We start from the raw sequence: 16,604 nt of genomic DNA, 5'->3' as shown, positions 1-16,604 counted from the left end.
AATTTCCCAACCTAATCATATTTTTGCTATTTTAAAAATTTCTTTGGGGAATTCCCTAATGGTCCAGTGGTTGGGACTCCACGCTTCCACTGCAGGGGGCACAGGTTCGATCCCTGGTTGAGGAAATAAGATCCTGCAAGCCACATATCATGGCCAAAAAGGAAAAAAAAAGAAAGAAAAAGGAAAAGAAAACAAAAAAAGAAAAATTAAATATTTCTTTGTTGTTTGAACAGATCAAGAAAATATTTAATTCATGGATGGTTGCTTTGCTCATTTAATAGTGAGTTATTTATCAACAGCACAAAAACTAGTTTTGGCAATTAAAAACATGTAATCCACAAACATTTTACATCTGATATGCTTATAGTCTCAATTTATGACATTTCGTATCCCTCTTAATAAAAACAGCCAAATCAAGAAGCACAATAAAAACTAGCATCACAAGTTTAATGTATTTTAAAACATAGAAATATATTTAAACAACATATTTAAAGAATAATATAATAGACTTTCGTTTCTTATTCTTATAATGGTATACCATTAATTCAAAAATATATTACTTAATGTACCCCAAATAGAGTTATTATCAAATTTACTTTAAGATAAACTGTATTTTAAAACTACATTGCAATATTCCTGAATCACGAACAAATCCATAACATTTTAAAGCTATTTCTCATACAAATTTTACTTAAAAAGTCCAAAAGGGTGATTAATAAATGGTGCTTTATGAATATTTTAGATGGACTGTAAATAATCCTAGCCGTGGAGCCCACATAAATAGCAAGTTTTCCACTAAATGTCATTCTTCCAAAAGTCAGTGGGTTAAAGACAAGCCTTAAAAGGCAGAGAGAGAAAAGGGAGAGAAAATAAATTAATTTCCGAGGGAAGAACACACATGCACATACACACAACAGAACCTTCCCATTTGGAATTATTTGTGCTTGGAGGAAGGTTTACAAAATCCCCCTCGAAAATAAGGTTTTCAATGAGCTCATTCTCCAAGATATGCAAAATGGATTTCAGCTGTTCTTTCAAAATGGCAATTCTGTCAAAGCCATTCTGGGATTTGGGGTAATTTCCTCCAGTTGAGTTTCAGTGCTTTTACCCTAAATAAAATTCCTTGCATCCCATCAATCAGCACACTCAGTTATAAAATAGAGCTACAGAAAATGGCTCTGTAGGCCTCTTTGCTCGGGTATATTTTATGCATGCAGTGACTCTTGTCTGTGGGGAGGGTAGGGGAGCACATGTAAATGTTTCTTTATTTTGGACTGTTTTTAAATCTGAAAAAATGTCTGCAGCAGTAGTGTTCTAGATAATAGGCAGACATGATTTATTTGAGGTAAGAAGGTTGTACTATGCTTTTTTAGTGTTAACTTGGAAAGTTATGGACACAGGCTCAAGTCTGTCTCCACAGAATTCCTGAAGCTTTGAGCTCTTTGAAAAATTTACAACCCATGAGCCAAGAAGGAACGCTTTCCTACAGTTACACCAATTCTGTTCAAACAAATAGTTATGACAATTATGTGCAACCTTTCAGCTTCTGTGTTCTGCCTCCCATTTATTTATTCAAATCCAGTTCAACATTTCACTTTATCTAACGAAGCAGAAACTCTCAAAGAAAAATTGTGTTCCTCCAAGAATTTTTGTTTGGGGTGGTTATTTTGTTAAGTTTTATTTCTAAATAAATATCCTATCAGAGTTTTCATTGGCACAGCCTAACCAAATGCATTCAGTTTCCTTCAACAATACTTAACAGTCAAAGGAGTTCTGCCTAATTTCAGAAAATTATGTAAAAAGTGTAATACTTTAAAAAATGTTGAAATGGAATTGGACTCAGCATATCCTATTGAAAGTTAGACTGTGTGATCTATTGCATACTGCAGTGACCTATAAAATACATTTTATTGAAAAGGCATCCACAAAGGAGAATATATACCTTTAAATAAATAAAAGTGACTATATACATGATATTGTACATAGGTTAGAGAGATGAAATGAGCCAGACTAATTTTATGAAATTCCCCTTTTATCTGAAAGGATACTTTTTATTGTAGTCATAAACCTTAACACAGATCTTTTTCTTATTACCATTATTATCTAATATTAGTGGCAGCCACACGAACGCACTACCATATTTCTGTATTTTTTCAAAATGACATTGGAGCTGTCATCAAAGTACAACACAGAGATGGCGTTTAATTTGGTTGGCGCGCAGCAAGGCTTTGGTACGTGGTCAGGAAACATCAGATGAACCTGGGGGGGAAAAACATTTTGTTCTTTAAGAATTAAGATAGACATTTTGTCTGCAGCTTGAAAGTAATATTCTTGTTTTATCACTGACTATCAGCACCCCCTTAAGCTACCTCTCTTTCTTCTGTTTATGTTCCATGGCAGGGTGGGGTAGGGCTGGTAGTGAAGGGTGTATTCTTAAGTATTAACACCTAGACTCGACCCACCAGTTCTAATTACATGTTGGCGCTTTAAAAAATATTCTACCAAGGAAGGAAAACTCTCTCTATGGAATATTCAGTGGAAATTTTCCTGGAGGAAAGAACATGGCAACTAGCACTGGGTTGCTTTTGGTTAAAATGACCACTTCTATTTACTTCATGAGAAATACAGAAGTTCTAAATGCAAAATCAATGAAGCCATACCACTGCACTGTAGAAAGATGTGGATCTAAGAATTATTTTTGAAAGGATAACTAAACAGTAAATCAATAACTTTGTTTGACAATAAAATTAAAAGCTGTGCCAACTCTTCATTTTCCATGATAAAGGAAGCATACAAATCACAGCAAAATAAACTCCAGGTAAAATCCAATACTTGCTTTAAAACAATGATTTCAACTATTCTCCCCATAAGTTCTTATCAGATTGGCCAGAGTGTAACATCCTTTGACTTGCTTTCTCCCCTAGACAAGTGCCAAAAAGCAGGCTAAGCTAAAGCAGAGGCAAGGAGCCTAGATATTTTAAAAATTAAATATCCATCTTCCCCACCAAAGCCTGAAAAGGCAGCTGTACATGGACAATGAAATGCTTAAGTAAAGGGTTTGTTCTCACTTTGATCAGACTGGCAGGTTTGCCTCTGATGTTCAATAATCAAGGAAGGAGCCAGAACACTGTACCCCATTTCCCACCCACCCCTGCTGCCCCCGACCCTTCCTCCAGAGGAGTTGATGGGAAGTCCCACTGCAGAGTCCTTAGGGATCTACAAAGAGAAAATACAGCTCTTAGAATCTTGGCTGCACAACCTCCTGACTGAAATGATATAGGAGCCCTGCCTATGGACAGACACAGCAGGAAAAATGAGGTGATCGGACACGGATGTGAAATTTCCTAAGACCTCACAAAACTGCAAGCTGGATGGTTTCTCCCAATTTCAGATGCAGCCTGCAGCCCTCCTCGGCTTTAACGTCCTCAACTCTCACACCAGTGATGGATAACCCCCTGCTTCAAGGACCGCCTCACCAAGCCATCACTCTGAAAAAATGGGATTGTTCTTCAATCATTTCTCAAACAGTTGTCACAAACCTGCTCTCCTTTAACAACAAACACGTCTGTCTTCTTGTTTCATGTCCTTCATAGGACAAACACAGAGAGTGTACAATGCCGGGGCGGGGTGGGGGGGAACCCACCAAACTTCCCACATCCCTTAAAGTTCTGGGATGACTTTATGCTCCACATCCCAGGACAGTGATCCAGACCAGGGTCCTGTTCCAAATCTGTGTCAGTGTTTTAAAAAATGTTTGTTTTTAGACGCTGCCTTCTAGACTACAGTCCTAAAAGCTGACAGTATATAATTATATATTTTTTAAAAAAGAAAAAAAGAGAGAGATGGGGGGTATTTGACAAAGAGTTTTTTCCATACTTAAGCATTGTATAGCCTGAGGGAACTTGGATGCATATCTAAGGAAACACATGAAGCTCTCTAAGTCATTGACAGTACAAAGAGCTTAACTGCTGGGAAATTAAGTGGCATTTCTCTATAGGCTAATAGTGGCTGTTCTGTCGTGACTGGACAGAAAGACAGTGACCAGGCCTCTTCCTTTCAGGTGTGAGACAGCAGCGCTCCTCTCTCTGCAATTGTTTTCAGATGACTCACGTTTCAGAATGTGAATTCTCATACAGAAGAATAGAAGGCTGGACTCCACAGACATTCTTTTCCTGGAGGAAATTTGAATACAATATACCCTTCCTTGTACCACATACCTGCTCCAGTAATGATATTCTATATCAAGAAGTGCTTATATTTATAGATAGCAAAGATGAAGGAATATGAGAATTTAAAATAGCCCCAGGAATTTACTCTATATTTTGCATATGGCAAACTTATTGGTCAAGAATCAATAAAAAGAAGAATATTTCTATGGCACTGGCAACATCAAAGCAAGCATGAGCGAGCCTGCTGGTTGGAATTTAGACTCTGGTTCTTCACTTTAGACAGTGAAATAAGAGCCATAGCAAACTAAGGTTTTCTTTAAATCAATATAAATGTTGTTATCAAGAAGGAAATAAGAGTTTCTCCCTAGACATATGGGTTTTCTGGGTATGATATATCAAAGAAATCTAGGGTGGAAAAATCGGTGTTGGGGAAGGATAAACATGAGCAAATGTTTTCCATTCATTATTAAAAAGCAACCTGATAATTTTATGTGATTGTATTGTGAAATAAATGCATATCTTCAAACTTGGGCAAAAAAAGAATATTTATAAATGACTACCTTTAAAAATATATATTTGTTTTATCTCTCTATTTCCTCTCTAATCCAAGGTTTTGACAATATCTATGCTTTACTTGCCATAGATATGTATCTTTGGTGTCTAGCTATCTTGCAGTACCTCTGAGGTCAGAAAGATGCCAGCAAAGCATCAAGTCAAATGATTTAATCTGTCAATGTATACATACAGTTCTTTATTCATAAGGAAACTGGGATGTTATTTCCATCAGCTTTAAATTGTAAATTAAGTGTGAAAAAAGGTAACTTTTTACCTTTTTACTCCTCACAAATTCTAATAGTTACTATCTCTGTTGGTCATAAACAAGCCTCACCCACAAAGACAGATGTTCTTCTAATAGCTCCTGCTCTCCTACTACCATCCACCAAGTGACTCTACTCCCATCCCATCATTGTCTTGATTCTAAAATAATGTGTTCCCTTCCTTCTGTCCTAATAACTTTTAGTTGAAATGCTCCTATGAACCCAAACTTCAATGTGGGATCACATCATGTAGGCTATGCATCTTCTAGAAGCCTCTCCCTAGTCTTCCAGAGGCTGACCTCCCCTCACCCCACATATCAAGTCACACACAGTAAGGCAGGCACATCAGACTCTCAAGGGTTTTCATGAGCTCATTAGATACAGTATGACCATTTAGAGATGATGAAATAAACACTTCATTATCTTTTTCACAAAAATAAGCCTAGATTATTAGAGATTAAGTCACTGTTATATTCCTAAGTGTGGAAGGGACAAAAGGAAGGCTAATTTCCACCTTAAAGATTATAAAGAAAAAAAAGTATCAAAAAATAGAAACCAATCTTCTACTTATACTCTATAATACATTGAAGAGCTTCCATAATACCAAAGTACGTTATAGAACATTCTTAAATGATGAGAGAAAAAACCCTCAGATGAAATTCAGTACAACTGTCATTCAATGCTTTTGCAATGACTGCTAATGAATTGTTAGGTTAGAAACAGCGCCTGTGTGGTTAGTCATATTGTCTAATGAAAAAATCAGTACACAATGACCACTTTATGTGATTACTCCAATTTTCCTCGCTGAATCCTTCCCCATTCTGGAATCAGAATTATTCTTTAGGCCAGCCTAAATTTCCTGACTATATCGACAATTGTTACTTTGGCACAATTGTTACTTTAGGAGTTTGAGAAGAGAAGAAAATGCAGTTCTAACTATAAATGGATGCTTTCCTTTGAAATAACTTTATAGGAAGTTTGCATAATAAACCACTTTCCATCCTGCAAAAAGAAAGCATACCAGAGTCTGAACTATGGCATGGTTGGTGGCATTCATATGGGCATTGAGTGGAAAAGAACATTCTCCATCACAATAAAATGCAGCATATCCTTCTGGTGCTATAATCCAGTCCTAAAATGCACAAGAAGAGAAGAAATAATATCACCAAAATAAAAACACAGAAAATCAATTCTTAAAGAATACTCAAATATAATTAATATAATATAATATAATATAATCTGGATTGGTTTCTCTTCTTGGTCCAACAATTACTGTAATAGGACAGCCTCCCCCAAGCCCTTAATTTATGGTTAAGTTAAAGTTTACAACAAAAGTATAAATATTTTCACAAGAAATTGTCCTCTGTAATTTCTCCCAAGAGGTCACTATGTAAGATATTCATAGCCTGTATTAACCCATGTATTCATGAATAAAGCCTTAATCATGAAATAGCATTCTAAATATTGTTTAAACAGGAAATGATGAACTCTGGAAAGTTCAAGTGAACCAGAAAGGAAAAGAAGAATAAACTTAATTGAGATCATTCTCATTACTTCTTACTAACTCATTCCTGCTTTAGAAGCTTGACAAGCTCCTAAAGCTGTAAGATTTGTGCCTTGTCCTATTTTTCTTTCCATTCATGTGTTAACTTTATAGTCTCTTTAAAAGAAATGAATTGGAGAAAATTCCTGAGCAATGTACGTGAAAAATTTTAGGAAGCTAAAAAGTTGGCACTTAAAATGGTGGCCCTGATTTTTTTTCCAGAGACGTAAAACTTGTCACCGATGTAAAATTATTGAACAATTCATGTAAATTTAAAAATGCTTACTTGTTAATATTATTTCTCAGTATAATAGCTCATATTCTGAGGATCCAATGTAATCTAGGCAATCCAATTTAAACTATTTCAACACAGAGCCATTAAAAATTATTTTGGTTAAATCCTCCTTCCCACCCTGTTTGTGAAGCAGATGTAAAAGAAAGCAATAAGATTTTTAAGTACAAGAAAAAAATTTTTTTCTGTAGATCTACCTTATGACAGAGACATAGTCAAGGATTCTATTTCTTATACCAATAGTTTGGGACCATAGGAGGCAAATGGAAATTGCTTGAGTTAATCTGAAAAATGGTATTAAAATGAAAACTTGGGGATATTTAAACAACAGGGGTTTTTTTTTCACTCTCTAAGTGTGCATTTCTTCTTCAGCGTAATTGTTTTTTTTTAACCATAAACTCTGTTATGTTTCAATGGTGAAAGGATAATGGAGAAATAAAAATGATGTGGATAATCTATATACTGAATAGTCACGTCGAAAATAATTGGTTACTGTATAGGAAAAATTCCTGACAAAGATTCTGAGTAATTCAGGATTGATAATAAAGCAAAAAAGAAGCAGCCATGTTGGCTGACCATTCTTACCTGCCATCCCAGATCCCGGAAGCTCACGTAGAGTTCATGCTTCTTACAGGCTTGTTTTTGTTCACTTGTGTTATAGTCTGAAGATAAAAATCAGATTTTCAACAAACAGCAGTCTATCAGGTATACTAATATTTCTTTTGTGAGTTCACTGATAAAAGTCATGAAGTCGTGAAACATGAGTTTGAATCTCAAACATGAGTTTGAATCTCAAACATGAGTTTGAATCTCAAAAGCCACTTACTAGCCACGTGAACTTCAAGCAAGTCACTAGCCTTGAATGTTTTCTTCTGTAAAATGCAGACAACACCATGTACCTTGAGAAGTTCTAACAAGGATCAGGTTGTATCCTTTGTGTTGTGTTGTGATGGTGAACAGCCTGACACCTGGCACTCAATGAATGCTTTCATTAATTCACTCAAACTACAGTGGTGCTTACTATATTCATGTATATTAAATATTCAAACAACACTTCTTTTATTCTTCCATGAGACAAACACTGGGAGAGGACCAACTGGGATGCTACAGAGTTGATTTTATCTTAATAAATATCTCAAACTCAGGATACCCGAAGTGGAGCTTCTGATTGCCTCCCCCCTCACCCCCAAACTAGTTCCACCTATAGAGGACAGATAGCAACTTCCCAGGCAAAAGAAACAAACACAAAAACTGGAGTCAAAACGTACTCATTTTATTTCTCACCTCCACATCCAATCTGTCAGGAAATCCTTACACATTTCACCTCCAAATACATCCAAAATTCACCCACCCTCACCACCTCCATGATGGGTTCTGGTCCAAACCAGCACCATCTCTCTCCTGAATTACTGCCACATCCTCACTGCTATTCTTCCTGCTCTGCCCTGCCCCAACCCACCCCCATATCAAAGCAGCCAAGAGTCAGCTCAATTATGCCACGCTCCAGCAAAATGTCCCACCGCGGTTCCCATATCAGGCCATGACCGTCTCCTTGTTGTTTTGCGCACAGGTCCGCTTTCTCCCACCTTGGGGTCTTCACTCTCATCCCATCCCCCTTCCCTGCAATGCTCTTCCCCTGGATATCTACTTATCTAAGTCTCAAAGCTTCTTCAGTTCTTTGCTTAAGCATCATCTTGTCAACAAGGCCTTCACTGACTACCCTATTTCAGATCCCAACTCCCACTCCGATATTTCTCTCCCGCCTTGCTCTGATTTTTTTTTATCCATTTTGCTGATCATCTCTTAATATGCTACGCCATTTACTTATTTATCATGTACTTTGGTTCTTGCCTGTTTCTTCCCTCTAGAATGTCAGCTCCCCAAGGGTAAAAATCTTGTCTGGTCCCATTTGGTGCTCTGATATACCCCAAATCTCAGGAACAGTGCCTGGCACACAGTAAGTACTCAATAAATATTTGAGGAATCAAAGAATGAATTCCTCAGAATATTCCAGAAATGACTTGTAGCAAAGAAAATACATGATTTCCAGGACTTATTTTGGAATATAATCTGAAAAACCCATAACCTTTGATAACTGATTAAAGGAATTAAGAATAGAGAATCCCCAATCACGTCTGGAATAAAGTAAAACACTGCAGAAACACAAAAAATCTCTCTATATTATTGTCTCTGGGGTTTATTCATAATTTATATAAATAATATTCAAAAAGCTAACCCATTTTAATTATTTCTAACACAAATAAATGAAAGAGGAAAAAATTTAGGGTGATGGGAGCCACAAAATAATTTATTTTCAAAGAAGACAGCTAATGTTTTCATCTAGGAATAAATGCTACTTTCACTCTGACAGTTGTCTCTGGTAAATCAATGTAGCAGTTCACTGTGAAGAGCAGCCTGTCTTAAGGTGTCACCTTCCAGTTTAATTATCCTCAACCTCTAAGAAAATGTAGGCACATCAAAGATCCAAGGGGCCTGTCTTAACGGGCCCTGTCGTCTGCCTTTCACAGTGACTTCAACTAATTATTTATTTAATGTGAGTCTAGAAAACAAGATGATGATTAAATTTGAACACAGAGACTCTTTTACTTCTAGATCAGAGTTATTCCTGTGTGCAATTACCTTCATTAAAACAAATTAAATATATAGATAATGACAGAAAATGGAGAAAAGGGAATTTATTTGAAACTTAGCATTCTTCTTCTTTGGGTAAACTTTTCTCCTAATTGAAATAGCAAATGGAGTTAAGTTTGTCCAGGCAATAAACAAGGGTACTGTAATAATAAGTATAATACCATGAAATGGATAAGTTTGAACCCTGCATCATTTTTAGGGAAAAGGAATAACTAATTCTAATATTAGTTTGACTGCATAAACTTCTTATTTTTTTTAAATTTATTTTTGGCTGTGTTGGGTCTTCATTTCTGTGCGAGGGCTTTCTCTAGTTGTGGCAAGCGGGGGCCACTCTTCATTGCGGTGCGCGGGCCTCTCACTATCGCAGCCTCTCTTGTTGCGGAGCACAGGCTCCAGATGCGCAGGCTCAGTAGTTGTGGCTCACAGGCCTAGTTGCTCCGTGGCATGTGGGATCTTCCCAGACCAGGGCTTGAACCCGTGTCCCCTGCATTAGCAGGCAGATTCTCAACCACTGTGCCACCAGGGAAGCCATGCATAAACTTCTTGATATTTAGAATTTTTTAAAAATAAAGTCAGCTATGCATTAGACCAGGGACCAGCAAACGTTTACTCAAAAAGGACAGATAGTATATATTTCAGGCTACAAGTTTCCCCCTCTCAGTGACTCAACTCTGCCCCAGTAGCATGAAAGCAGCCGTAGATAGTATGTGAATGGATGGATATGGCTATATTGCAATAAAATTTTGCTTATGGAGCCTAAAATTTCAATTTCATATAATTTCTGAGTGAAACAAAGTATTATTCTATTTCGAGTATTTTTCACACATCTAAAAATGTAAAAACCATTGTTAGCAATTGGGCGGTACAAAAACAGGTGATGGCTGGATTTGACTCTTAGGCCTTACTTTGCCGAACCCTGCATCAGACAGTCATGGGAATATTTATTCATTTATCCTTGTCTTAATGAAAGGCATGGAATGTGAATAAAGACCTTATAGCCAATAACACATTCAAGTATATCTGAAAAGCCATAAACTATGTCTAAGGTTATTTGAATTCCATGTTTATAAAAAAAGAAAGAAAGTCAAACTCAAAAGTCAAAATAGATCTGTTTCAACTATGCAGCTTTTCATGCAGGCTCAGTGATGTATATAATGTAACATCACATAAAGGTAACGAGCAATAAATTTATAACAGAATCTTGTTCCAAGAGTCTGATTTCATAGAGCATTAGGACCATATGCTTAGTCTGTCAGAAATAAAAATGAATGGATACTGAGTAAATGTTGTACCCAAACCAGCAAAGTCTGCAATTAGGTTTGCTAAATGGTTGGCAGAATAAACTGTGGGAGGAAAGGCAAAGAAATTAAATTTATATCTTTAGAAAATAGTGATTGGCAGCCCTTCAAATATGAAAATGAGATGGACATGATGCTGCTGTTGACAAACCTGCGTAGAAATGAAGAGTCGCACCAGAAACTACTAAACGTTCTGGAACCACAGCCAACACTAGAAAAGTATGCTAGCATTCCTCAACCACAAGGCAGGTATCGCAGACACGTATTTCCCTCTTAATGGTAATACTATTGGGAAACCAGTTCCAAAATATTGAAAATATTGTTAAATACTTTATGCCAATTTGTTTATGATCAATTTCTGGAAACAATGCAAATTTATTTATATCTTTACAAGCTATATTTTTTTCTTCCAGTTTTATTGAGATGTAATTGACATACAGCACCGTACAACTTAAAGGTGTACAGCATAATGGTTTGACTCACATACATCATGAAGTAATGATCACAGTAAGTTTAGTGAGCAGTCATCATCTCACACAGATACAAAATCAAAGAAATAGAAAATTGTTTTCCTTGTGATGAGAACGCTTAGGATTTACTCGCCTAACAACTTTTGTATATAATGTACAGCAGTGTTAATCATATTCATCATGCTGTATATTACATCCCTAGAACTTATTTATCTTATAAATGGGAGCTTGTACTTTTTGATTACCTTCATCCAGTTCCCCCTCATCCCCCAATAATGCAAATTTAATCTTTGTCTTAGTTTGATTTTTCTTAATTTTTGATTATTTTGTCATAGAAAAAAAATTAAATACATGATTTAAAAAAATCCTGAGGGCTTCCCTGGTGGCGCAGTGGTTGAGAGTCCGCCTGCCGATGCAGGGGACATGGGTTTGTGCCCCGGTCCGGAAAGATCCCACATGCTGCAGAGCTGCTGGGCCCGTGAGCCATGACCGCTGAGCCTTTGCGTCCGGAGCCTGTGCTCCGCAACGGGAGAGGCCACAACAGTGAGAGGCCCGCGTACTGCAAAAAACAAAACAACAACAACAACAAAAACCCCAAAAACCCAAAAAATATCCTGTGATCTACATAGGGTTAGGGCTTCAATGGTCTGTCCAGTAGTCCCTGAAGAAACAACCTAATAAAGAAACACATGCTAACCTAGCTATGAAGGGCACAAAAGAAATAAGTCCAAAAAACTCCATATACCAGTATGGGTTTCTTTTTTCTTTAAAATCTAGCATTAGTGTCTTTAAGGAATAAAATGTAGGTGAATCTGTAAAAGAGAAGAAAAAAATCCAAAATAGAATTTAACATTTAAATACATCAACAGCTTAAGCCAAATATGATGAGATACTGTGTTTCAAAGCAAAGGAGATGTCAACATTCTCTTACTTAATTCCTAGAGGGAGATAACGGACGGACGTCAGCACCCACAGCTTCAGGATGTTCATTAATTCATAGAAAATGAAAATGACAAATGAATGAAGGTATCAGAGGTAAAATAGCAGGAATGGTGTTACCGTAGACTGTTCAATACTGTAAATTTTGATATGGCCTTGGGGGTAGATAAACCCCAAGCAAATAGCAATCCCCCCCAAAGATGAGGGATTTCAAATGCCACTGCTACTCTCGCTTAATCTCCATCTCCCACATCCAGTGAATGACTCGCCCAAATTTACGTATGACCCAGTAGGAATTACTGTTATTTATTTATGTAGGGATAATTGTGTTTGTCTATGTATGAGTGTGTGACACAGAACAGGCACCACAACATAATAACTGTCTGGTGTGTTTGCTTAACTCTGCTTAGCAAAGCCTCTGTGGATGATGCAACAAACATTCTCACCTTAGAGCTCGTTGACATAAAAACCCATCCACAAACGTGAGTCTCCGAATGCCTACCAGACATCTATGTGTGAAAGTTTCCCAGAGGCCGCCGACTCACTATTTTTGTTTCTGACCTCATACTCCTTACATTCCTTCTACTTGGTTAACAGGATAACCAGTCATCTAGTGGCCCAAGACAGAAAATTGAGTACGTTTCTCGATTTTCTTTCTTTTACCCTCCTACCCTGCATTAAATCCATCCCCAACCCCCTTTAACCAACACACCTCTAGCCTAGTTAACCTAGCAGAAGTGCTTTGCACTCTTGGTCACCTCACACTACCCGGACATCCTCTTTGGGAATTTGGTCCTAGGATAACCCTTCATCCCTGTCTCCTCCTTCCTCTCTGACCTTAAGTCTTTTGCCTAGTTTATGGAATTCCTTTTTCTCCTTTGTCTATACTAAAGTGCTGATGTTCCCACTGGGGGCTCCATCCTTGACGTTTCTCTCTTACCCTGGTTTCCATGGCAGTGTCAAGTCCTGTGCTTCATCTAACCATTGGGGCTCATAGCTGCGTCTTTTTCCTACACCTTTCACTTACTCTTGACACGCCCATTTCTGGAGTGCTGCCGGCTCCATTCCACATATTTTGGTTTCTACTTCCTCTCTCTCCAATCTACAATCTTCACTGTTTGGGGTATGGGACTAGACTTTTAATCATATTTTCACGTTCAGTTTTACCCCTTGGCATCTCATCCATCATTTTGATGCCAAATTGAACTTTTTAAAATGTGTTTCTGATTGTGAGACTCCTTTTTTTCCAACTGCCTGCACAGAAGCATCATAGTTCCTGACCATCACGCACCTACACGTTATGACTTGGTCCCTGCATGACTTTCTATCTGACATCACACTGCTCTCGCACAAGAACCTGCACACCCGACAATTGGACACTGGTACGTGGTTCTATAACTGTGCACATAAGTCTGAAATAGCTTCACCCACCCCTCCATTTCTGGAAAATGTCTATTCTTTCTCATGAGTCACACACTATCCTTACTTCTCCCACACTACCTTGTACCTACTCTAGTGGAATTATCTCCTGATTAGTACTAGCGGGCATGTCTTTCCCATTGTCTGTGGGAGCGCTTTTTAAGAAGCAAAATTCTTATGCTACCCATCTTTCATGAGCATATAGTTAATACTTGCTTGTCACATTGTGGGTGCTTATTTAACACTGAATAAATATTTTACAATGAACCATGCCCGGATAAATTATCTCTCTAGAATTCTCTCTAGATAGAAATTTGACAATAAGTGACCAGGGGTATGGGTACTGATTAGAGAAAGAGGATTTCTAGTCTTCTCTTATGTAAAAGTCTGAACTTTTTAGGTACCAGTTCTGAAAAACCAAACCTTAATTTGACAAATAATAATGATAATGCCTAAACCTGAATGAGTACGTACCGCTGTTCTCCATTCTTTACACACATTAAATAACTAATTTAATCCTCACAATTCATGTAATTTTACCTTATGAGGCAGGTATTAGCATTTCCACTTCACAGATGAAGAAACAGACACAGAGAGACGTGACATGTCTCCGAGATTACACAACTAGGAAGTAGTGGACAGGGTTAAATGACAGAATGATAGATAGATAAATGTACAGATGGATAGATAGATGAAAAACATCTATCAGACTAGATCTAGGAACCAAAACAATTGTCGTCTGAGAAGGGATTTTCAAAATTTTGCATATTCAGGGCACAGATACCAGCTTTTAGTGTTAATTACTGGAAAAACCATGTAGATTAATACCATTCTCACACATGCAGCTTTGCAGGATTTTCACTGCAGCATTGATTTTGAAAGCTCCAATTTAAAAACAACCAAAATTTCTTTTTAAGAGTGACATGATTAAATAAACTCTGATACAAGCGTTACTGAATATATTGTAGCAGTTAAAAAAAAAATGAAGTCACCATTTTGAAAGATGGCTGAAATATGTTGTTTAAAAACACATAAGACCAACTATATGACAACAAGAGTGAATCCTATGGTAAACTATAGACGTTGGGTGATTGCGATGTCTCAGTGTAGGTTCATCTTTGGAAAGAAACGCACCATCCTGGTGAGTGATGTTGATAATGGGGGAGGTATGCATGTGTGGAGGCAGCGAGTACATGGGAAATCTCTGTACCTTCCTCTCAATCTTCTTGTGAACCTAAAACTGCTCTTAAAAAGTATGTAAAAATAAGAACCCTCCTGCACTGTTGGTGAGAATGTAAATTGGTGCAGCCACTATGGAGAACAGTATGGAGGTTCCTTAAAAATCTAAAAATAGAACTACCATATGACCGTGCAATCCCACTCCTCAGCATATATCAGGAGAAAACTATAATTTGAAAAGATACATGCACCCCTATGTTCATAGCAGCACGGTTTACAATAGCCAAGACATGGAAGAAACCTAAATGTCCATTGACAGATGAATGGATAAAAAAGATGTGGTAAATATATACAATGGAATATTATTCAGCCATAAGAAAGGAAATAATTCCATTTGCAGCAATATGGATGGACCTTCAGATTATCATACTAAATGAAGTAAGTCAGATAGAGAAAGACAAATATTATGTGATATCACTTATATGTGGAATCTAATAAAAATGATACAACTTATGTACAAAACAAAAATAGACTCACAGACGTAGAAAACAAACTTATGGTTACCAGAGAGGATGGGGGGAGGACAGATAAATTAGGAGTTTGAGATTAAAATATACACACTACTATATATAAAATAGGTAAGCAATAAGGACATACTGTATAGCACAGGGAACTATATTCAATACCTTGTAATAACCTACAGTGGAAAAGAATCTGAAAAAGAATATATATGTGTGTGTGCATATATATACATATGTATATACACACACACATATAGAACATAACAAAATATATTCTCCAAAAGTGATGTATATACGGAGGAAAAGATTTGGAAGTACATGTATCAAGTTGATACTTGTGTATCAGTATAACCTATCTCAAAAGAATTAGGTGTAGGTGATCAGAGGAGAATTTTAGCTTTATTGAAGACTTGATTATTTTTAAATAATGAAAATGTATATTAATTATATAATATAAAACAGTCTAAACAAATAACCCAATTAATTTTTCCTTCTGGTTTTAATATTTTTGTCCAAGAGGCATGATTTTACACTGTATCCATTAGGCAAGAGATAGTGCCTGTCAAAGAGTTGGGAGTTGCAGAGTGTCCCCATTTTATTTATTTATTTATTTATTTATTTATTTATTGGCTGCACCATGCACGCAGCATGAGGGATCCTAGCTCCCCAACCAGGGATCGAACCCTTGCCCCTGCAGTGGAAGCGCAGAGTCTTAACCACTGGACAGCCAGCAAAGCCCCAGAGTGTCCCCATTTTAATGCCTCTTTGAAAGACTTCTTAAGAAATCACCATGGTTCCAGGCAGGGCACCAATGATTGGATTCACCTTCAAAGATCCCTAGTACCAAGCTTGCAATAAGCACCTTTTCAAGCAGTTCTGCAGTGAATCAGGACTTGCCATGTGCCCTGTAAACTCTTAATGTTCTATTTTTTTCGGCAATGATATAGTGCTCAAAACAGCATCTTGCTTTTGGTAGGTTCTTTAAAATCTTATCAACTTGGTGCCTTTCCATCTTAAAGGGTGGCTCCCTTAACATTTAGCTAATGCCTACATTTTCTTACCCCCAAACCCAAGTTCAAATGAAAATCAACTGTGCTGGCTCATCGTGAAACAAGCAACATCTTTCACAAAGTGTCTGCTCAACTTTCTTGCCAAAAACCTGAAGAGGACCAAAGAGGGAGGATTTCTGCAGAAAATCTGGGAGCAGTGGTTCTGTGCATAGGCACCTGAAAAAGGAACTTAGTTTTTCCCATACAGGCAACACGTTAAGGTCTTCAACGTGTGTTTGTGAAGTTGCTAGTTTG

General features: G+C 37.2%; 1 protein-coding gene across 1 annotated transcript in view; it reads right to left on the bottom strand.

Moving 5' to 3' along the window:
- Window positions 1-258: 258 nt before the first annotated feature.
- The window catches only part of BMP5 (bone morphogenetic protein 5), a 118,244-nt gene continuing 101,898 nt past the window's right edge, over window positions 259-16,604 (bottom strand). The window contains exons 5-7 of the mRNA XM_030840979.2: window positions 7,408-7,484; window positions 6,009-6,119; window positions 259-2,259 (exon numbers count right to left, since the gene is read on the bottom strand). Coding sequence (XP_030696839.1) covers window positions 2,110-2,259; window positions 6,009-6,119; window positions 7,408-7,484 — 338 coding nt within the window. The 3' untranslated portion in view covers window positions 259-2,109. The remainder of the gene's footprint in view (window positions 2,260-6,008; window positions 6,120-7,407; window positions 7,485-16,604) is intronic.

The sequence above is a fragment of the Globicephala melas genome, chromosome 11, assembly GCF_963455315.2.
Source record: "Globicephala melas chromosome 11, mGloMel1.2, whole genome shotgun sequence".
Taxonomy (NCBI): domain Eukaryota; kingdom Metazoa; phylum Chordata; class Mammalia; order Artiodactyla; family Delphinidae; genus Globicephala; species Globicephala melas.
The sequence above is the reverse complement of the archived record's forward strand: the minus strand, read 5'-3'. Positions and strand labels throughout refer to the sequence as shown.